This window comes from Symphodus melops (genome assembly GCF_947650265.1).
Source record: "Symphodus melops genome assembly, chromosome: 3".
Taxonomy (NCBI): Eukaryota; Metazoa; Chordata; class Actinopteri; order Labriformes; family Labridae; genus Symphodus; species Symphodus melops.
In genome coordinates, this window is record NC_136693.1 from 20399774 (window position 1) to 20423644 (window position 23871).

Here is a 23871-nt window from a genome sequence, read left to right on the forward strand (position 1 = left end):
TCTGCTTTGTCACTTGCAAAACAAGGTTCATGTTCTCAGCATGTCAATGATGATTCTAATTTCTTGAAAATGTTTTTACTGTAGCTGCAAAATTAATGCATTCCATGCCATAGAACAAATGTGTTGTGTGTCAGACTGTATCATTAGTTCAAGTTGTTTTGAAGACATCATGAATGTCCACCTATCATGTCTTTCCATAGCACCCAATGCTCACAACTTTCCTTTACACCCAGTTTTATCAGAAGTTTTTTCACAACTTGGTAATATCTTCACACTCAACAACAATATATCTGAAATTGATAAAAGTGTCACTCTATTACATGAAGAATTATTCAATTCTTCTCTTCACCACATCCTCCATTCCATCTCCATACTTACACTGAGCACAGCATCCTCTAACACCACTCATCCTCCTGCGAGGCCCTCTCCTGCTTATCTAACTTTGATGATGGACTAAATTCAAGCGAGCTTCTGTTGGTTGGAGATCTAAACTGTGACTGTCCTCAGCATCGGACAGCCTTAAATCTGTCTGTGATTCTCCTGACTTGACTCAACTTATTGAAAGTTCAACTTGTCCGAATATTAAACAACCCTCAAGATCAAATCTACTAGACTTGATTTTAAAAAATGCCCCTCAGAAGTACATGGATATACTGTAGGTGTTTTTGATAATGATTGAAGTGATCACTGTGCCATTGCAACAACTGCCTCAAACCAAGTCTTCTTGTAAAAAGAGAATTTTAAAAACCTTCATGAAAAGGTTTCATACACAATTTGGCTTGTTTTGATTGGGTCAGAACTTTTCTCTTTGATGATGTACAGCTAGCCTGGAAATATTTTTATGATGGCCTTCTGTTTTTAATAGACAAACATGCCCCATTTTGTAAATTCAGGGTTAAAGGGTGAAACAACCCCTGGTTTTCTATGGACATAGGAAATTTGTTAAAAGATAAGGATGCTGCCTGGACCAGGGTAAGAAAATCAAAAACTGAGGTTCGACTGGCTCCACTTTCGCCAGCTCCGAAACAAATGTTCATCCCTAATTAAGAGCACCAAATCAGAGTTTATCTCTGGAACAACCAAACATCTTAATGACCCAAAGACATCTTGGAAAGTCATAAAATCCTCTTCTGGCCGTGAACGTACGAGTGATATGCCAGCACACTGAGTCAAAGACATTAGCACCCTGACTGACAAACCAGCGACGCCTAATGGTTTTAATGAACACTTTATTTCAGTTTGCTTTTTATTTGACTCTTTGCACCCCGAATTGGGAATGTCTGATACACTCATCACTGTGACCTGTACATGAAATCTGATTGGCCATCCTTAAAGGTGCGCTGGTATTTAAAGTGGCTGAATGTTATTTATAAAACTAGTCTTGGTTTGGTGCCTTCTTGTTTATGTGCATACCTTGAAAGAAAAAGAGGCCAATACATTGTGTTCCTGTGATGTTTTCAAACTGTCTGTTCCTCATGTTTGCACTGAGCCCAAAAAAAGAAGCAAAAAAAAAAAAAAAAAAAAAAGTGAAACAATCGGACAGTGCCTGTGTATCTGAATTGTAATCTGTCATTACGACTATGCACTTTATCTGTAAATCGATCTGTTCATTGCAATTTTTGTTTTCTCTTAACTTATTTTCTGTAAACTGTTTTTTAATCATGTATGATTTATCATGACGTGTGCTGCTGTTCTTGGCCAGGCCAACCTTGTGAAAGAGATCTTGATCTCAATGACATAATTACCTGGTTAAATAAAGGTTAAATAAATGTGAAAAACAAACAAACATGCAAATCTTTGCTGCACTTCCTAGTTTTTGACCGATTTCCTGTCATCCTTTTCCAACTATATGTTGTCATATCTTCCCCTTCGCCCCCTAATCCTTCCTTCCCTTCTGCAGAGAAACAGTATTTTGGCTGCTCTGAATAGTCGCGAACATCTCCTCTTATCAACTCTCATATACACCCTCCTCTGCTCTTTCCTCTCATCTCTTCGCTCAATGGTAATATTCAGGCTACGCCGTCTAAAGAGTGAAGGGGGAGAGGAAGTGTGTTTTCCTGAGAGCTGCCATCTCTGACAGTGATAGGTGATGTCTCTCTGCCACCACTTCACCTTCAGCAGCAAGGTGACATTTAAAATACATGCTATCACTCCATTTCCCTGTAGATATTGTGCTGCTGAATATCAAATTTAAAGCATGTTTTCTCACTATCCCCTGCACTTCATACATTAAATTCAAATAACTTGAGATTGAGTGACTGAAATATTTTATAACTTTACTAAAGAATCTTGTTCTGTTCACATTTATAACTTTACTCCTGTAAAAAATGGTAACTTTTCAACAAAAACAACGTAAATATAAAATGTAAAGCTACATACAACTTAAAAAAAAAAAAAAAAAACAGAGACACAAATGATTAATCATTTTATACATCTGTTTTTAAAGGGTATGGATAATCACTGAGAGCTTAGTGCTAATTTACAATGACGTGGAGCAGATAAAGACGACAGTAAAATGAAAAGTGTGTCCAAAGGAAACGGCCTATTTTTAACTAGTAGTAATGGTGGAAAGATGACTGAAAGGATACAAAGGCGAGATTATAGTTCACAAAATATCTTGACTTCTTGACATTTACTTTCCCAGTGCACTGGGCGCCTTCTTGCCAACTTCTCTGGTACTTTTCCAAGTGTTTCTGTTTGGTTTACCAACCCCACACAAATGTTATACCCTACAAATGGATAGACATTCGGAAAACACTGACAGCCATGTGCATTGGATTAAGGTTAGTTGAAGGACATATGCAGCCAATGAAAGCTGAAGATAGGGGGTAAACATGGTGCTGTCTTTCCTTAAAACACAAGTTCAAACTGCTTACTCTGACGTCGTAGCTCTTGGTTGTGGGTGGGAACTGTCAAGCTTTGGTCTTTCAATGGATTAGGGCGATAATGATGTCCTGCTATAATACTGAGTCAGCATAGTTACATCCTGCTGTGAAGATGCGCTGAAAATACAAATGAGCACTGCATGGCACGGCACGGCTCGACTTAAATATCATAACTGTACTGATGGAAAAGGGACAAATTGTATTTTAATGACAGACAACAATAGTTAAAGCTTCTCGTTCGGAATCAGACTGAATTATTGTGAGCACCCCTCTGTCTCTTGTGATTATTTAGTTTAGAGTACAACAATCTAACTTGCATGAGGTATTTAGCAAATGTATGCTAACAGTTGATGACATGCTGATCTGTGGCACTATCTACCCCCAGCTGTGTCGCCCATTTTATTTGACAGCAGACATTAAACTCTAAGTCATTGCTTTCTATCATGGCTTTGCCCTGTAATGGGGCTGCAGCTCGTTGTGGAGTGATAAATAACTTATTGTTTAACAACCTAATCAGCGTTCACTCTTTGTGCCCTTTAAATGTTCCTTTCAGCAATTATTTCACTTAAAGGCCCAAAGTGGAGAAAGACGCATCTTTTTGTCCTGCACTGTAGCCGTGCATTATATCCTCAACACATCCATCACAGGAAACATGTGACAGAAAAATGCATGTGTATGTGTGTGAGTGTGATTGTGTGACATAAAGGCAGTCTGACGGCTAGTAACTCACTTAGCAGCGGCAGCTGTTGCAGAGCTGGGGCTTGGTGGCCAATTCCCTCAGCGCTTTACTTCAGCTTCAATGACGCGCAAATAAACAGCTCAACACTTTTCCAAAATAGCTTCTCTTCACTCATCCCTCGTCCTCTCCTCGGCGTTCTCACCTCTCCATCCCTTCCATCCAGACACCCAGGCCCTCTACAATTAATACTCACAAACCTCCCCTCTGTTTACTCTCGAGTGGTCTGACTGCTTTTCAGAGGTAGTCCTGTTTGAACTCTCTTTAACGGGGGTTTTATCTCCTTCTTTTTCTGACTCAAGGATAAAGCAACTTTATAAGGTGTGGCCTAATGTTCAGAAGTCTATTCTGCTTAAATCAAACTTTTTTTTACACCTTCACTGATTTCTTCTTTGATCTGAGTTGATCTCTTCATTAAGTACTTTGTTTTACCATTACTCCTTTTCCTTCCCCCCTTCATCCATGCTTCTTTCCTCCTCCCTTTGTATCGCTGTCTCTGGAAGCATCATCTGTTTTTGAGCGTGTGGGACATGCATGGACACTTTTTGAAACACACACCTCTTGTGTTTCCCCCCCTCTCTATAAGCTGTGTGTTGTTGTGCATGTGTGTGTATGTGTTGACAACATTCGATCACACACCTCTTGTTTTCTCACTTGCATCACAGGATGCTTCAGCCCTAATCTTCAGATTTACGTTGGATTTGCATACATTCGTTAATAGCGTCGGGAGAGCTGCGTCAACACAAGGTGCTTAGACAACCTGAATTATTATTAGGGTTTCAGTCATTCCACTTAATGATAAGTCAATATTTAGCCCTGCCAATGAACTACAGATAAAAATGTGTGTTGTGGATTAGGGTTATCCAAGCTCTCTAGGAGACCAAACCCCTTTACAACTTTAAACAAACCAAACACTTTTAAATACCTGAATATATTAAATGGGTTTGGCACAAAGAGCAGATACACGCACACACACACACACACACACAGACACACTCTCTCTCTCTCTCATGCTGATTAAGCTCCCATAGATAAAGACTTGTGGTAAAACATTTTTTTAAAAATCCATGAAAAACAGAAAACACAATGAAGTGATGCAAAGGCTAATGCACAAACCAAGAGAATGTTTTTTATAGCTACAGAAAATACAAGTCTGAATATAAGTCTGAAAGTTTAATTTTGATTTCATGAAATCAGTTGAGGTGAATTACAGTTAGAGAAATCTTTCCTGCAGCTTTAAACTCAAATGGAATATAAAAAAGAAGAAAAAGAGCTTCTAAATGGAAGATTTATCATGATTCAACACTTACAGACTATTTCTTTCTTTTACAACAGAACCTTGATCAACTGTAAAGGTTTCCTCATTCAATATTTACTGTAGTCCAGAACTATATTTATTTGTACTATAAATATATACTATATTGTTTGGTTGGATCTTTGGTTGGATCTTTTAAGGACTCCAATTCTTATTTTAGAATGAATAGACTGACATCTTTGTTGTATACAGTTGCAGTTTGTTGATCATTGAAATCAATAAAGTTTATCCTCACACTTTTTACTCAATTTATTGGATTTTAAATCAAATATAATTTTAGAAACAATAAGAGCAAACAATATACAAATCTAGTACTGGTTGAGCCCTCGCACATCACTCGTTCCCCACAGGAGGGAGAATGTTTGCATGTGTGTGTGTGTGTGTGTGTGTGTGTGTGTGTGTGTGTGTGTGTTCGTGAACGCCCGCACTTTGTGCTCCAGAGGGGCCAGACTATATGTCATGTCGAGAGATGAAATCACAGTGGATTGACTTTCTCACACAGTGCACAGTGTTCCCTTGTGGACACACATGTGGATGTTGTGGCAGCAGACACACACATAATCAAAGAAATCCACACACGCACACACCCCTTCTTTTTCCCAGCTGACCGGTTGTCCTCTTGTCTTTCTGATGGCTTGTTTTTTTTATTTTTTTTTATCTCAACAACATGACCAGCTGGGCATCTGCATGACATTGTGTGCATGAGTATGCATGCATCTTGGCGTGTCTTTGTTCGAGGGTGTGTGTGTGTCTTTGCTGAGCTTAGATAAATGCCTTGGTGGCACTTATATTTTCACCACTCTTCTGGGATTAACTAAAAACTGAGACACAGCAAGCAGCTGTTTATGTGTGTGTTGAAAAGTTTCTGTGAGAGAGAGACACAAGAAAGACAGAAAGAGACATGAGAAAGACACGATGTGAGACGTGAGAAAGACAAACATTTTGGGAAGGTGCTACACCTTCAACAGTTAAATTCACTGCTTTGTTGCTTACACACACACACATATATATATATATATATATATATATATATATATATATATATATATGTATATATATATATATATATATATATATATGTGACATGTCCTTACTAGAAGAATAAAGGGGTCAAACCACTGGCCACTGCAACGTACAGGTAACATTACAAATCTATGCAGACGTAGTTACATTAACTTAAATATGTCAAGTTATGACTATTAATGGGAACACTTAATAAATCCAAAGTGTGGCTGTAACCACATCAATACTAACACAACAGCAAATAAAATCAGTCCTCCACACACACACACACACGTGCACACACACAAACACACAAGCAGAGCAGACTGTCCTCATCACTTTGCTCCTGACAGCCTCTGTTTTGTTCTTGCCAGTCATTAAAGTAAACCTAATAGAAAAGCCATCATCATAAATACATTAACAGAGAGAGAAATGTCTTCCTGCGTTCACAGAGCACTCGATCTTCTAAAGCAGCCAGACGCTGCTGTTTGGACTGCACGACTGTCGGCCATTTGCTACCCATCATTGATGAAGGACTTTTGGCAATGATAAAAAACATGCACACACACACACACCACACCCCCACACCCACACACACCACACACAGACACAGACACAGACACACACACACACACACACACACTGAGGTTGGGTCGGAAAAGAGAACAGTTTCGGTCGCAACAATGTGTCTCCCTGCAGAAAAAAAGAAATGGCAAATGAAGAAACATGCACAGAAAGCAGAACCAGGGACACAGAAAGTGAAGCACATGTGCACCAAGTTCAAGAAAAGACTAAGCACACTCTCACACCCTTACACACACAAACACATCCACTCTCACAACTCTGCCAGGCTCGGAGTGAGCTAGCTTAACTACTGGGATAATTTCCCTCCAGCAAATGGTCACTGTGCCCTTGAAAAACATATTTGATTATTACTTTTTCTCCCCCTCCTCTTTTTTTTTCTTTTAGCATCATCACAGCCATTTTCATCACGCGCTCTGATGATGGCACGGCAAGGCGCGTTAAGATAACACCCCAGCACCGCTAGGCTTTTAACACTTAAACGGTGAAAAGGGATATTCAGATTTGTCCTTGAACGTTTGGATGGGGCCTGCTGGGCCGGGGCAGAGGGAGGGAGTAAGGGAAGGAGTTAAAGGAATGCATACATTTTTAAGATTCACTTTCTTTAAAAAGAAAAAGAAGAAAAAGAAGTGAGGTTGGGGGGGGGGGGGGGGGTATTTATGGCAGCACCCACAGTGAGAGATGGGGGGTTGATGGGCAGATATAAAAGTTAAAAAATGGTATACTATAAAGAAAAAGCGTGAAGGGGAAATGATTAGTGGAGCGAGCACAAAGAGACAAGGGACTCAGGGAAAGTCAAGGAGCAACGGGAGGCCAAAGACACCACACACGTTCTTCTAAACACCATCTAATCTGAGCTAAGTCTTAGCTAAACATCTTACATACAAACTCCGAGAGAGAAGAAAAGAGGAGCAAATGAAGAGCTTAAAAGTTGGTTCTGAACCTGCAACACAGGAGGAGATGCTGCAAGGAAACTGAGGTGCTCTGGTCCAAAAACAAACAGAATTTAATCTACTTGAAAGTGAAATGAAAGCTGTTCAAACAAACTGCTAGATTTGGGAGCGAGAGATTTAGCATGGAGACTTTGTGTTTTTGTAGAACTACTGGGGGATGCTGAGGAGAGGATTATTCATCATCTCAAAAATGCTTGGGGGAAAAATAATGGCCACAGCAGAAGCTATTTTAGACATCACTCGAGTTTTAATAAAGAAACAAAGAAGCAAAACTCAGTGCAATCCATACAGTTAGCCTCATAAGCATAGAGACAATATATTTGAAACCTTAGAAGAGTACGAACGGTGCTCGCAATGATGTGGTCGGGATATAAAACAAAACTGACTAGTGATGCATGACTGATTTTAGCCAATATCTATTTTTTATTATATTTCACATTGTTTTTGGCCTCAGCTTATTAAATCCTTATTTCAGAACAACAGACAGACACATATTCTGCTCTTAGTACTAAGTTCATACTCACTGGACAAAATAAGACGGGCACTTCAACTTAGTTTACATGTAAAAGATCATTTTAAAACAATGATCAATTCATTCATTTAGCCTTGAACTCCATGGTCATTAGTGATGTACCCAACATTGGAAAAGACCCTGCATAACATTCATGGTATGGACAAATATCTCCCCTAAATGTTTACACACACACACACACACACACACACACACACACACACACACACACACACACACACACACACACACACACACACACACACACACACACACACACACACACACACACACACACACACACACACACACACACACACACACACACACACACACACACACACACAGTAAATTACAGACTTAACTTAGTCATTGTGAATGTGCAGAACCAATCACTGATGTCTTTGAGAAATGAGGGACACAGTAAAAACTTGTCCAGGTTCTTATGGCCAAGGCAAACTCAAACAAAATAAATAGGACGTTACTCGGTTTACTGGCTCAGGTTTGTGATGAGATGATTCTGAGCCTGATGCCATTATAGCTCCTTTAAACTAGTTTTCTGGTTCAAACAGTACATTCTTGAGCATATGTGTGAGGGCTCATGCAACTGTGTGTCTCAAATTTCTACATAAGCTTGTGGTCTTTTGTGTATACACGTGCATGTTTTCTTTGTGTGCTGTTGGTGAGTTTGTGGACGGGATGCCTGTGCGTACAGCTACATGTGCACATGTGCACACACGCCAGTACGAGTGTCTGTTGCCAGACGGCTGTCTCCTGGCATTGCTGTTCCCCTGCAGTGTGTGTGTATGGTTGTTGACAGTGTGGACGGTAATGTGTGATAGATCGCACTTCAGGGACCCCATAATCACATCAGCCTAACCTAGTCTATCAGCTGGGCACAATGGGATACCCTTCACTCCTCCTTTAATCTGCTCCATCTAGCTCTTCACCACTCCACTGTTCTCTCCTTTTTTCTCTCTTACTTACATTTTTCTTTTTCTCATCTTTCTCTCCTTTTTGTCATTGATAATTAACATTTATAAAGTTCTTTTATACTTTTGAAGTTTTTCTTACAGGGTCATTTTTATTGCAAAGTACTTCATTCATACAAAATGTTGATGTGTTTATAGTCTTTCTTGTCTCTTTGTTTGCTGTGTTCTGTTTTCACAATTTGACTTGATATTATTTTTATGGCCATACCATGTAATCTATAGTGTTCCAATGTTTTACTCACTTTTCCTCTATATTTCTTTCAACACATATCTGTCTCTCACTCATCATTAAAAACACAAAACCCTGGACATGGTGAAAGGCAGCACTGAGAGTGAGTGGTGCCAAGGTTAAGTAGTCTATCCTATAATAAGTGCTTCTGTGTGTATGTTGTGTGTGTGAGTGTGAGAGTCTGGAACAAGACGTGTGGGGTCGAGGTTGCATAGCCGGCCTCAGGGCACCCCAACAGCGCGGTGCACCCGGCAAATGGCCCTTAGCCTTGCTAGCGCCGCTAGCCCTACAATCCATCATACCATATGTTCTCAATGGGGAAGCTAACGCTAATGACTGATGAGTGGATTGGAAGGGGGCACATAAAGAAAGGAAGGGGGGAGGGAGTAAGACAGGGGTGGTGGGGGGGGGGGGGAGAGAGAAAGGTGATGAGAAGAGAAGAGGAATAAGAGGACTTGTTTGGGGGAAGAAATTTGCATCAAAGGGATTTTGTTTGGGTTTGGTAGGGGAGGTTTAAGAGAAGTAACACAGAAGATAACAAAGGGGAAAAGGAGGTGTTTAATATATAAATGGAGATGGAGAGGAGGAAGTGAGGAGCATATGCACACCATGGGACGCCCCCTCAAATGAAGGATGACCACTATGTAGCCTGCTTAGATAAAAGAGGGAAGAGGATTTAATGGAGAAGCAACAAAAACGGATGAAGGTGCGACAGAGTAGAAATTCTTGAGTTAAATGTGGAAGCTACTTAAATCATTGTTTTCAAAAATGAAAAAGACTTATGATCACAATTTATGACAAAAAATGAAGCATGATTTCTCATATGAATAACTTAATGAAGCACTGTTTTGTTGTCTGGTACAATGTCAATAAAGAATTTAAATCTTCGACACTGAATCAGGAACTCTACTGTCATCATTTATGATTTTTGTGTGTATAAGGATCTTGTGTGTGTCAGTGTGTATCTTTGTGTTTGCAAATGGGCTAATGAAGTACGATACGCCTGTCCATATGGGGCCATTGTTTATGTGTGATGAATAGAGTCCACGTGTCTGTCTCTGGCACTCAACACTAAGCGAACCCTGCCGAGGGCACCCTGTTGACTCTGCGTGGATGTGTTTGTGTGTATGTGATACGTCTTTACTTGTGAAAGTGTGCGCCTGGCCTGCGTTTGTGAGAGGGAATGAGTGTGCATTTGTCCTGCTGTGTGCTTGGCAGTGCCCTCAACGGTGCCATCCCGAGTGTGTTTTATCATCATCTGCCATGACAAAGATGTCTAATGACACACATACATTCACATACACACACTTGCACGGTCCCATCTGTGCCATGGTATCCGGGTGCTCTGGGACACTGCGGGTGAGGAAGAAGGGGAAACGACCCCACGTTCCTGCACCATGTGTCGACCTCAACACTCTTCCGTTTACTCTCAGCTTTTATAATGTCCTGTATTTTCCCTTAATCTAGGTTTAAACTATGAAGATGTAACCTGAGACAAAACTATGGAAAAAGGTTTTTAGGAACAAGGTCAGAACTTTTCTGAACTAAGGTGCTTTTTGTTGATTAAGACTTTTCAAGACTAAACAGTTTTCAATTCAGAACAATCAGCACCATATCAAACGTTGCCCAGTGTGCCTTCTTTGAAAAAAAAAAAAAAAAAGAGTCATTAAATGTAAATGTTAACCTTCCAGTCTTGTTTTGAAAGTATTCTAACAGTTAATGTTTAATTTATGTTTGTATCTCTGTGTTTCCTGCTCTCACCTGGGAGATATGAATGCACTTCCCCCCTCTCAGCTTCTCCGCAGCACACCAGTGTCTCATCTACAACCTGGCCTCCGCAGCATTGGACCTTGTAGCCGTCATGGAGGCTCCCACTGCAGCAGAGCTGGCCGCCCCTCATGGAGTAAGGAACCCCCCCACAGCAGCTGTCACCGGGCCCCACTGAGACCCGTCCCTGCGAGTGGTCAGGACAGCAGTTTTCATCTACAAAGACAAGGACGGATGAAGGAAACACTTGGACAACACAGAGAAGAGTAGTCAAGCAGAAAAGAGCTGTGAAGAGGTTTGACACTCACTGGTTTCTACACGAACATAATATCCTCCACAGCACTGATGCTCAGGGAGAGCTGGAACCAGTTTGCCATCACAACACACCGGATTGGAGGAATTACCCAAACTCAAGTATCGGCCTTGGCAGCAATAATATTGTGGTTTCTTAGTGTACACAAGTTCCCCACAGCAGACCTGGTTAAAAACAATTGCACACGTGAAAAAGTATGAATGTAAAATGCCAAGAAAGATTAAAGAAGCAATTTAAACAAGTAGATGATGATTGTTTAAGTGGTGTCTTCTTCTATAACATCTGCACAATCTGCAGCAGTTATCTGCATCCATTTTGTGATGTCAAAACATAGACATAAAATATCAAAGAAGTTTAGAAGTGTAAAATTAGATCCCTTTACTCATGAATTCTGTTTTACAAATACTGATTCAGATTTTTTATCCTGAATACAGAAATGACTTTATTGTAACTAAATAAATTTATTCTGTGTCTTGCACAGAGTAGGAGCATATCTGCACCTGCCAAGATGAGCGCAGTGCCAGGTCCTGCATGTTGTTATTGCGGACTGTGCGGATGTTACTGTAAAACATTTGCGACTTTGGCGAAGCACTCCATAACGTTGCTTCCACGTGTCCAATAGGAGGGTAGATCAGATCACAACAAGCAGTGTCTTGCTCTCCTGAGCTCTAGTTTAAAGACCTACCGAGACATCTGCAAGAGAGTTCTTGTTTTTAACTAAATGTTGGAGTGAGGCTCTTAACCGCATGGAACAGGAACATGCAGGTGCAACCAACTCATGACACTGATTGACACATAATGACTGACTTCATTGGGATGTCACATTTCAAAGACAAACGTGTCTCATTATCAAAGGGAAAAGCTTTATAATTAACAATGAAAAGGAGGCTACACATGGCTTGGTTGTTGCACTACTTTCTGCGAGATGAGGGAGAGGTTTTCATGTGTGAGTGTGTGTGTGTGTATATTTGTGAACGTAGGCTGCTGTGCGGATAAATATATGTTGGGTGGTTTCTCTGTGCCAACTTGGCTGGCATTCAATGACACAAGGATGGAGTGAATGCAGATGACAAGTTAATCTGTTTAGAGAAATTAATCAGTGAGAGCATGACGTGCATCACACAGGGAAAAAAAGCGAAAATGTGAGAGTGTTTATTTGCTTATTCGTCTTTCTGTGTCTTTACAGGGTTTTGTGTATATGCCTGAGGTCTGATGACTTATATCCCAAGGGAACACACAGCACCAGTGTATTCTCCACTCTTAAGAGAGACGCAGCCAAAGCAAAGACTCCTGGACCTGAATCTTGTTCTACATGATGATGTTGTTGTTTAATTAATAGAATATGCTCGTGAAAGGCTTGACTTAAATGAGTCTCTTGTTTGCAGGTGAAAGGGGGAATGAGGAATAAATCATAGAAAAGATGAAGAACTAAACAGAGCAGTTGAGTATACTGTATAACACAGATTCTCAGAACAGTGTTTATAAGCATGTCCACAACGCACCTAATTACATGGTGCATTGGCAGACTGTGTGTTTGAAGGTAGTACTAAAAACCTAACAAACTTTTAAAAACCCAGGACTGCCCCCAGAATCATCAAATGACACTAAATTGGCCTTTTAATGTTGTTTCTTCCTTGTAAAAGCATATTTAAAGTCTGCCTACAGATTTCTTTTAGCCCCGTATTGAAAATGAAATAAAATCCTTAGAACATAATCACCTGGCTCTCTGGGTGGAAGCAGGATGTTCCACATACACCATGGGTAGCAGGACACTGCAGGTAGGTACATCTAAACCGTGCACCACCTGCACCTCCTGACTCTTCACCAGCAGAGGACGTGACAGCACACGACCTCAGAGTCCGTCTTACGACCTCATAGCCCAGCATGATCCCATTGGGTCTTCCTGGATGAGACCAGACCAAACCCACCATCCTAACAGAAGGAAGGACAGCAGGGCAAGTGGAGACAGAGAGACAGACGGGGTTAAGTGTGCTCCTTCACACTACCAGGAGATACACAAAAACTTTGTCAGACGCACCAGCATTCATGCATGATAAACATGTGACAAAGTTGAGTTACAGTGTTGGGATGTGTGCATCTTTATACACTTCTCACTATTGATTTTCCTTTTTTTTCTTCTTCTCTGACAGGGACAAGACCTATGTAGTAACAAACAGAGTTACAATGTTACACAGTCTCCTGGACAGAGAAGAAGCCACAACTTACCACTTCTTCTCCGTACATTTTAGATTTGTAATATTTCAGTTTAGTTCCAAAGTGAATTGACTGACAGCAAATAAATTGTCAAATTGCCATAAGAGGAAAATGTATGCTAACATTTATCTGTTACTGTATGCTTCAGATTGAGCCTGGTTTATTTGAAGTTATTACTGTTTTCCTTTGCATCCGATATGTTGAGAAAGATGCATAAATGCTAAAAAAAAATACTTTGACGTTGTGAGCTATAAATAACTTTGCTTTAATAGCTTTTATAACTTTTTTTCACTGCAAAGAATCTTATTTAACATTAAAACTGAATAATGTTTACATTAAATCTGTTATTGGTATTTGGGTTACTTACTAAACCAGATTGTATAGATCATGCTGTATATAACCCACATTCTGTGCATCCTGAAGAGGCAGAAACCACTCCCTCTACTTCTTCAATCAGCACAAGCTTTATTTATTGCCTACGATATTATTATATTGTTTTGTTGTTTGTGTGTCATTGTATTTATCTGATTCATTATGTTGTGTCAAACTAACCGCATAGCAACAGATACATTAATGATTACAACACTCCAACTAAAAACAAGATGGAGTAATATGAACTGGAACACTGGTAAACCAGAACTGGTTAGGATGTCATTTGTATTCATTCAAAACAATGACATTTGCTGAACATCTATTTACTACCTCGGGCTGATCACTTTTGTATCTGGCGGGGCGAGGTCAACAGGAAGATCCTCCACAGTTGTCGTCTGAGTGACATTGCTCCTCGCACATGCATAGACAGTACACACCTCCACCTGAAAGTCACACACAAACACAAGATACATACGTAATGCTCATGATTACTTTGTGTGGCTGTGCATATCTGCCTTTGTCAATGCATGTACCTGTACGTTGTAGACAGTGAAAGGCAGCAGATCCCCCAGCAGGTAGGACCCTGAGCTGTTGTCTACGCGGCCTTGGAGACGGTCATTTAAGTAGATGTAGTAACCAGTGACGGCTCCATTGGGCTGGAGAGGAGGGGACCACAGAATTCGTACTGTGCTGCTGTTGACTGGAACCACCTCTGGGGCCAACATCCCGTCTGGCTCTGAGGATGGCACAAATGAGTGCATGGGTAGAGAGATAAGACATTGTTACATTGTTAAACCACCCTCCCTATATCATTTTACAGCCTGAAGGAAAGAGACATGGTCCTTTACTGTCAAACAACTAATAATTGTATCACCATTGAAAACCAGCGCTCTCTACATCTCATGCTAAGTTAAGACGATGCATAACTGCAATAATCAAAGCTTTTTATGTTTTCAGCTTCAAAACAGAAATCAATATTATCAGTCCAAAGGAAAATCCTTTGAATCCACATGACTAAAAAGTGAAAATACTGGAAGAAAAATTCTAAAAAAAAACTTCAGTGTTTTCCACAGTGCTTTATAGTTTTGGCAGCCACCTTAACAATATGCACCTTTCACCTTCAGAACTGTTGTGACTACATGCAGGTTTTAACTGGTGGTTATAGGTGACAACAATCACAAATGTAATGTCAATAATGTGACAGCCTGCTGTAGTCTGTAGCTGCAAACTTACAGAGCGCTGTGTTTAGTCTAAAAAAAGATAAAGCTCCTAAACCCACACACCTCCTTTGGTGTTTTTTCTGACAACACAGCATAGTAGTCCACAGATGTTTAGTGTGTTCTTCAGGTGTTGTGTTGTGCTTTCGTATGCAGTAAAGTTTGTGCGTGTGGGACTCTGTCGGTGTGTTCGAGAGGAAGGGACACCACCTCTGTGTGTGTGTGTGCAGCACAGCATTGATAAAACTATCTAGCAGTAAATGAAATGTAGAGAAGTGGTCTGGGTTAAGAGAAGTGCATTTGCAGCAGATGAACAGCGTTCACCTCTCATAGCTGAGTGCATTTTCACACAACATACAAGATTGATTCTGTGTGATCAGCTTACCGTTCCTCTGTCACGTAACAGTGAATCTTTCTGTGAGACAGCCTTACCAATCTCCCACATGAAATTATTTTTAAAGCAAATCTACATATGACCTAGATCATAATTCAATAATGCTGATTAGTATAACATGCTAAGCTATAGGAAGTGAGTTGCAGATACGAGGCAGAAGGAGGGAGTGAATGATTTTAAAGTAGACAGGGTGACGAAAAAACAGTGAGTGAATGCTGTGAATACAATGAATATAATTCAGTTAACTTTACAGAACTGTCTTAAAATGAAAATACAGTTCCTATTGTGAGTTGAAAGTGAGAATGAGTTACAGAGGACGTCAGAGATGGTGTGTGAGAGAGGTAATCACACAGACTCCATCTACTTTCCTAAGTGAAAATGCACTCAGCTAAAAGAAGTTAACCCAATTCATTTGCTGCCAATGCACTTACCTAAACTCAACCTACTGCTCTACATTTCATTTACTGCAGGATGTTATTATTAACGCAATACTGCACACTGACTCGCTTCTGCTCACACACACACACACACACACACACACACACACACACACACATTTTTCTTGCCAATTAGCCCTGATGTTAGCATTGCCCTATAGATTGCAAGCCATGTTAAGATGGTTGGTAGGGTTGAGCTGCATTAGTTGAAATATATTTGATCTGTGTGTGTGTGTGTGTGTGTGTGTGTGTGTGTGTGTGTGTGTGTGTCTGTGTGTGCACACTCTTATGGCTGTAAAATAATGAAATTACCTCCAGAGCCCTCTCAGTTAAACGAGCCGTGCTTTGCCTTTAGCACCTAATGATTTTCTAATGTTTTTAATGCACTTTTTATTATATGGCTCAGATTAGGGAGAAAGAGAGAGGCCTCTGACATATGATTGCACTGAAAGAACTGTTGGAGGGTAAAGAGAGACAGAGAAATGATCAGACAGAAGGAGTGAGACAGAAACAGAGACATAAAGAAAACAACAGACAGTGTGAGCGGCCTTGGACATATAATTACTTGGAGTGATTTGAAAGACAACCCTCAAACGCTGAGAGGCTGTGCTGAGAGTTCAAGAGGGAAATGGAGAGAATAGCAGTGATGAGAGTGAGAGAGCTGACCTTCCCTAAAATGTAAATACTAGAAAAACCAAGAACTGACATACTTTTCTTTTCTTCTACTTTTTTCTCTCTCTAATATGCCAGATTATAAATTGTGATAGAGTCTCAGGTGTTTTTTGTTCTTTTTTAATATTTAAAACCAATATTAGCTGTGACGTAATAACTTTTTTTATTGAACTCTACATTAAAAAAAAAAGATTGGTATTGTTACTCAATAGTAAAAAGTGGTTAGCATGTCATGTTAGCCATGTTTGCTAGCTTGAGTGTGTAAGGCTGTCTGGTGCCAACAAGCATTTTAAACCGCCTTATACACACTCTTGTATTGATTTCATGCCTCACTACATGATGTGTTTAACATCTTCTGCGAAGCACAACAGGAACAGAAAAATGCATGTAAACACACACACCTCTCTTAAATGTACCGGGATCACCTGTGATATCATGACACACAACCCTTAAACAAATCAAAACCCTTTACTCTGATCAAATGTTAACTGAAAATCAGAGAATTATACACACATACCTCCATCCTCAGTGGTGACATTAACTCTGGTCTTAGTTGTGTTATGTGCCCCGTTAGACACCTGTAACGATATCAGGTATGTGGTGCTGGGCCAAAGATCAGTAATCACTGTGGATAGAATCTCAGGGGGCAAAGCCGAGACTCGGATGGACAGAGCAGACTCTACAGCCAGATAGTAAGATTCAACTTCTCCCTGTAGGTCCTGCAACGCTGGAAAATGATACAAAGAGATGGAAAGAGATTAGTCTCTTGTTTCACTTTTGGTTTTTGTAAAGTCAGAGAGCATTTTGCAGCTACAGACATTTAGTTGGCAAGCTGTGTGTGTTGAAATGTGTGTGTAATAGAGCTTGGGTAGTCTTACATGGTTGTGTCCAGTCGACCTCTACAGCAGTGTGATTGATGACGCGGGCAGACAGAGATGGAGCGTGTTGGGGAACCCCCGCCATGGTCACTGCAGTAACAATCTCTCCTGAAGAGTAGCCCACATCATTGTGTACCTCTAACTGATACTGATAACGTGTGAATCTGTTGGGAGACAATACTGTTGTTAAAGATCAACCATTCTGAACAACTGTTTTCCATGTTTGTTAAAAGTAAATACTTTTATCTCTTCTTGTTTCTAAATAAAATGGATCAAGAAGGAGTTTCTTCTATCAATGTTCCAAAAACAGTTTAAGCATGGAAAAACACTAATGCTAAATTAAACACTTGTTTTGCAAGGCTTTAACAGTAACTCAGTCCCTTATTGAGAGAACAGCGAGGCTCTTAAAAGGAAACAAGGGGATCCTTAATTTGTGTCAAGCTTCAACTATTTTTATTCCTTTTTCTTTAAAGTTTAATTTAAGGCCTTTTATGCCTTTATTGTGGTGACAAGACAGTGGTTCAGAAATCAGGAAAAGGACGTGCGGGAAAGGAGTCACAGGTCGGAATCAAACCCGGGCCGGCTGCATCGAGGACGACCGCTTCTGTACACAGGCCGTATGTTCCAACCACTAGTCCACTGGTATCCCAACATCATACAGCTCCCAACATGGTAAATTCTTTAAATCATACGTAAAGAGCTTTCCGTGAACAACTTTTTAGGATAGTCACACACAAAAGATTCAAAGTTAAAACTGCTGACACCTTCAAAAGTTTTTTTCAGTTTACATCTTAAATAAAACACAGTGGAGACATAAACTGGAAAAGAGTACACCCAGAGCTGTTCAGCAAGCAGAGAGGGAAAAAATTTGCGTCCACCAAGTGCCAAACTGAGATTAGGGGACGCTGTGTGAAAAACAATTTAATTCTTTGGGATATTTGCTTAATGTATCTTTGAGCGGTATTAAAAGATCGGCATCAGCAGTAGCTCGCCGATCGGCTCTGCACACACGGTTTGCTGCGGCTCCGGCGTTTGCTCTAGAGCTCATTTCAGTAATCTCACCTGCTTAGGCCTTTATCTTGGTAGAACAATTTGGTGCCGGAGTAAACATGGAGCCAGTGATGGAGATCTTCTGCAGGGGGAGGGGACATGGCTGTTACTGTGGGGACCGTGGCGATGGCCAGGGGCTGGTGGGTTTTACGTCTGAGCAGCTTGTATCTGAAGGGGAAATTTGAATAAAAGAAAAATCACACACTTGGTTGGATGTTTAGGAATGCATTAAGCCACAACACATGTTCACAAATGCACCAGAATGAGCATTCAGACAAACATGGTAGAACCCCCATGCCTACATACACAGACACAAACAAACACGCATCGACACACAATTTTCCTCCGACTCTTCTCCTTATCACCCATTCCCTTCGCTTCTACTGTTTTTCATCCTCTCTATTCTATTGCGTTCACTATATCGCACCCCTACCTCCCTATGCCCCTCCCTCTGTTGTGTTTTTTTTTTTTTTTTGCAGGGTTTGTGTTTTCCTCTCCCCACAGTGATGCTAATTTCTGCTGTAATCAGAAGAGAAGGGCTTAATGCCGCCTTTTAACCAACCCACTTAGACAAACAAACTGAGCTGAGCGGAGCAGAACAGAGAGACGGGCTCATGCATTTTAATCGCCTGCCAGGAATATGGACCTTTATTTAAGGCCTAATCTCCCAGTGAGAAGAACAGGACAGAACAAAACAGACCAGAATGTGCATTAGGACTGTGAAAACACTGATTAAAGAATGCACAAGACTTAGCTCATTACTAGGACACTCATGTTAGCAGCTTGTTAACGTGTTTCTATAGTATGTGCCTGTTTGCAGGAGTCTTTCAGTAACAATTAAACATCTCCAGAAGGTGTCTGAAAAACCATAACGACATGCTGGAGACTTCCTCCTTAGCTTCCTGTTTGTCTTAAGCTGAGGTTTAATGAATAAACAGAAGGGGCTGATTATGTTCATTTTTGATGGTTAAAAAGTTTGGTCCACACCTATTCTTAGGCATTTGATATTGGATATATAAATAATATGTCTTCAACTTACTTCCAAGTTCCACCTCTTTCACTCTTTGTTAAATTTCTACAACCACCGTACAAAACAGAAGAAACATTTACTCCAAACATCTGCCATGTCTTTATTACAGGCTAAATGGATGTTGGGTCAATATATGAGATCTTTTTGTTCTAGTTGTACGACCATTCACAAGCAATATAACTGTTACTAAAACAAAACAAAAAAACAACATGTTTGTGATGATACATTTTGCTTATTAGAGGTTGAGTGCAGAGAAACCTTCATCTTATAATCAACAAAACTTTGAAATATGGTAGCTTAAAGTTCCTTTGAGGAGTTTTCAGCTGGTTATGCAACAGACTGAAATGAATAAAGATGCTTCAATATGACCTGCTGTGGCAAGACCATCAGCAACAGCAGGGTTTTCTTTTCTACACAGTTATTTCTAATGCCTGTAAACAGTGCCAATGGGTAGATGTCAGATGAGGCAATGAACAGCCTTCTAAAACAACCTTTAATTATATTCACAGGCAAAGATGCATGATGACTGATGTGTTTCACTGCAAAAATGCAAAAATGCTGATGGGCGCACCATGGGCGATGGGGCTTTTTCTGCTGCTGTCCCAAGAATGTGGAACGCTCTCCCTGAGCACCTGAAGGCCCCACAGGCTACAGCTGCTTTCAAAAAAAGCCTAAAAACGCATATTTTTAGAAAAGCCTTTCTGTAACTTTTTTTTCGCTTTTTATGTTTTATGTGTTTATAACTACCCTTTTATCCTTTTAAACTCTGTAGCACTTTGAGATTTTAAAAATGTAAAGTGCTTTACAAATACAATTTATTATTATTTTTATTATTAAAAAGAAAAAGGACATGATTTTTTGGTGAGAAACCATGACTAACACATGAAAAGGATTAAAGGAGAAAAAAGATAAAAGGCCCAACCTTGTCCACAGGGAGTCACCAAAACTGACACAAACCACTAACTAGTTCCTTGAAGGAGTTTAATTGAAATACCTGATGTTGGCTCCATTGGGCCTGCTTGGTGGTTGCCAGGAAATGGCCAGGAAAGACTCACTGACTGCAACTACAGACAGAGGTTTCAGGCCTTCAGGGTTTGTGGGTAATGTAGTAGCTGGAGTGGGAAGGCTTTCTGTACATCCCCCAACGTGTCCACCACCCTTGGAACAGGCCAGCAGAGTGATACTGTAGTTTGTGTTTGGAATGAGGTCTGTTATTGTGATGTTGAGCTCAGATACATCAGCACTATCATTGAAGATGCGTGGTTCGGGGAGGCGGATCTCATAGCCATGGATTTCCCCATTGGGAATGAGGGGAGGAGACCATGTGACCTGAAACACAAGTGATTAGATATAAGTTCTGGGTTGTTCCATGAATACTTTATCCAGGTTAAAAGAGCAGTTTACAGGAAATTAAAGCTTGTGCACTGAATCCTTTTGAACTGTGCTGTCATCCTTCCAGAATCTTACCATTATTCTGCTGGATTGTCTTAACCTTGTGCTGAATATTTGAAATTACACTAAAGGAACGCGTGGCATTGTGCAGAGCTTAAACAATGCGCTCATGCAAACACATACCTGGGAAGTTGAGAGCTACTATAGAAGCATTATGGTGCAACCATGTATGAATAGTTTCATCTTTATGTGTAAGGAGGGTCATTGTGTGTGTGTGTGTGTGTGTGTGTGTGTGTGTGTGTGTGTGTGTGTGTGTGTGTGTGCATTCAACTCTATTGTGGGGAAAGATAACCTGACTTTGACTTGAGCAGAAGATTCCTTTCATCACATTTAAAACAGGGTACACACACACACACACACACACACACACACACACACACACACACACACACACACACACACACACACACACACACACACACACACACACACACACACACACACACACACACACACACACACACACACACACACACACAAAGCACAAACACCATGCTAAAATAATGAAAACGGCTGGTAATGGAATTGCTGCATGCAAAAACAAAAGCTTGCAGTCGTTGAGCGCTGCATCTGATTTGGAAACAGTTCAGTCTGTCAGCATTTCAGCATAAAGATGAAGGTAACTGGCACATACACAAATGGTGATACACTCACACGACCTGACATACACACACATTTACTTTCAAACACACAAGTACACAAACAGACCTCTGGCACGTTCGTACAACAAATATGTAGAAGATATTTGTATAAGCACACATATATATGTGTGTGTATATATATATATATATATATATATACACACACACACACACACACGTTCTCTTAATTCAGTAGTTTCTTGCATACCTATAAAGTTACCCCTGTCTTCATGAACTGTACACTCTACACCTTACAAACCCATCAGTCCAGAGCTCGTTCAGTTCACTCATGAGTTAAGGTGACTGAGTGGTCAGTGTTGACGAGAGTATAATGAATGAATGTCAAGAACAATTATTTCTCACACAACCTTGATATTCATTGAACAAGTGACACAGTGAGGTGATACAGGACACACACATGCACACTCTGAGCCACACACACAACCACATATGGGCAGGGTCACGATGAGTTAGGTAGCTCATTTCCCAGAGTGCGTGTTGGGTGTGCTTTGTGGTGGAAGTCATTTACAGATTGAATAGCTTGATGTAATCTGGAGATGGTGAAGACAGCAGAGACCCTGGACTGACACAGAGCAGAGGGGGCTAAGGCCAGTACAGTGTGTTGGTGTGTGAGTGAGCGAGAGAGAGATGACAAAGTTGGTTTTTAGAGAGTGTTGGTTGGTGTGTAAGGACATGGTGTATGTGTGTATCTGTGTGCATCTTTGCTATTTAAATAAGAAAAGAAACTGAAAGGCAGAGAGAAAATGCTGAAATCTGCAGCTAAAAAAAAGTTTTGAAATTAAATGCATTACATCAGTGCTTACATAATAGAATAAATCTATGCAGTATATTCTTCCTCCTAAAAACCCCTCCAGTAAATGGATAGAGTCCCATATCTTAGCTTGTGTTTCTAGTTTGTAGCAAAAAGAAGAAGATATTACACATCCAACTAACTTGTTTAATTCAAAACTTGATTCCAACAATAGATATGTTAGAGATGACGTTTGAACAATCAGACAAGTGTGAAAATGTAATCAATTGGAGCTTGAAATTAGTCACTACAACAGACGGGTACAATTATTTATGCACTTTTTTTTTTAAACAACTAAAATATAACATTTTTCGCCAGACCCGATGACGTTGGAAATTTTGGTGAGTTTTCATTCACGCTCAAGCTGTCAAAAATGGCTCCAAAGAGACGGACCGAAAAAGAAAAAAAGAAACATTGAAACCGCAAGCGGTGATGAAGGGCCCGAAGCACCCCGTGCATGTCGCAACCGTGAAAGTGCGATTGCGGGAGTGCACATGGCCAAGCAGCAGGCCTTTCAATCATCAAAGGTTAAAAAAATGGGGTGCGCCGTGGCCACGCCCTTGAACGAAATAACGTGCGGAACACAACGGGAGATCTTCAACATGTTTAAAACACATTGACACTGAGTTTACGATGATCAGATAAACGCTTTTGTAGGAGTTTGTTCAAATAGGTAACCTGTAAAAAAAGGAATGTCAACCATTTTTCTTGCATTCAAAAAATATGGCGGACTTCCTGTTTGGTTATGACTATGGGTGTAAGAGGATTTTATGTAGCTCCTGACATGCCGAATGAGCATAAAAAAAGTGTGTGCATGTAGGACAAAAAAACGTACATGGGGGTCGATGCCCATTTTGAAAATTTGAAGGGGGCGCCACTGAGTCAGTTAGCCACGCCTACTTATTATACCAACATGACTAGTTTTATTTTTCTACTGGAATCATATTTGGGATGTTTGATGACTCTAGGACTATATTATGCCCCTTAACAAACTACTTCCTGTTTGTGACGAATAACGCGTCCGTATGACCACGCCCTTTGACGAAATAACGTGCAGAGCACAACGAGAGATCTTCAACATGTCAAGAACACACAGACACTGGCTTTGTGTCAATCGGAAGAAAAATAATCGTAAGGGATACAATAGGGTCCTTCGCACTGGTCAGTGCTTCGGTCCCTAATTAGCACGGTAACTTTATTAAAAACACTACGCTCGTTCAATCCAAAAACTGCCTACAACAACAGAAAACATCCACTGTATTTTTACTCATATTCTGATGAAGCCAAAGGCCATTGTCAGAGTAAAAAAGAAGGGACGAGACACCCTTCTAATATCAGAAGGGAGACATTCAGTAGACCTGCTGTTTACATGTCAACCCCCAGGAGTCACACTGAAGTATTTAAATTTATACAAGAAA

General features: G+C 40.4%; 1 protein-coding gene across 1 annotated transcript in view; it reads right to left on the bottom strand.

Moving 5' to 3' along the window:
- The window catches only part of ush2a (Usher syndrome 2A (autosomal recessive, mild)), a gene marked incomplete at its 3' end in the record, with an annotated part of 185649 nt that overhangs the window by 53760 nt on the left and 108018 nt on the right, over window positions 1–23871 (bottom strand). Inside the window, exons 55-63 of the mRNA XM_079339442.1 lie at window positions 20544–20878; window positions 18532–18687; window positions 17470–17633; window positions 17109–17318; window positions 14405–14607; window positions 14202–14314; window positions 13004–13217; window positions 11281–11449; window positions 10967–11188 (exon numbers count right to left, since the gene is read on the bottom strand). Coding sequence (XP_079195568.1) covers window positions 10967–11188; window positions 11281–11449; window positions 13004–13217; window positions 14202–14314; window positions 14405–14607; window positions 17109–17318; window positions 17470–17633; window positions 18532–18687; window positions 20544–20878 — 1786 coding nt within the window. The remainder of the gene's footprint in view (window positions 1–10966; window positions 11189–11280; window positions 11450–13003; window positions 13218–14201; window positions 14315–14404; window positions 14608–17108; window positions 17319–17469; window positions 17634–18531; window positions 18688–20543; window positions 20879–23871) is intronic.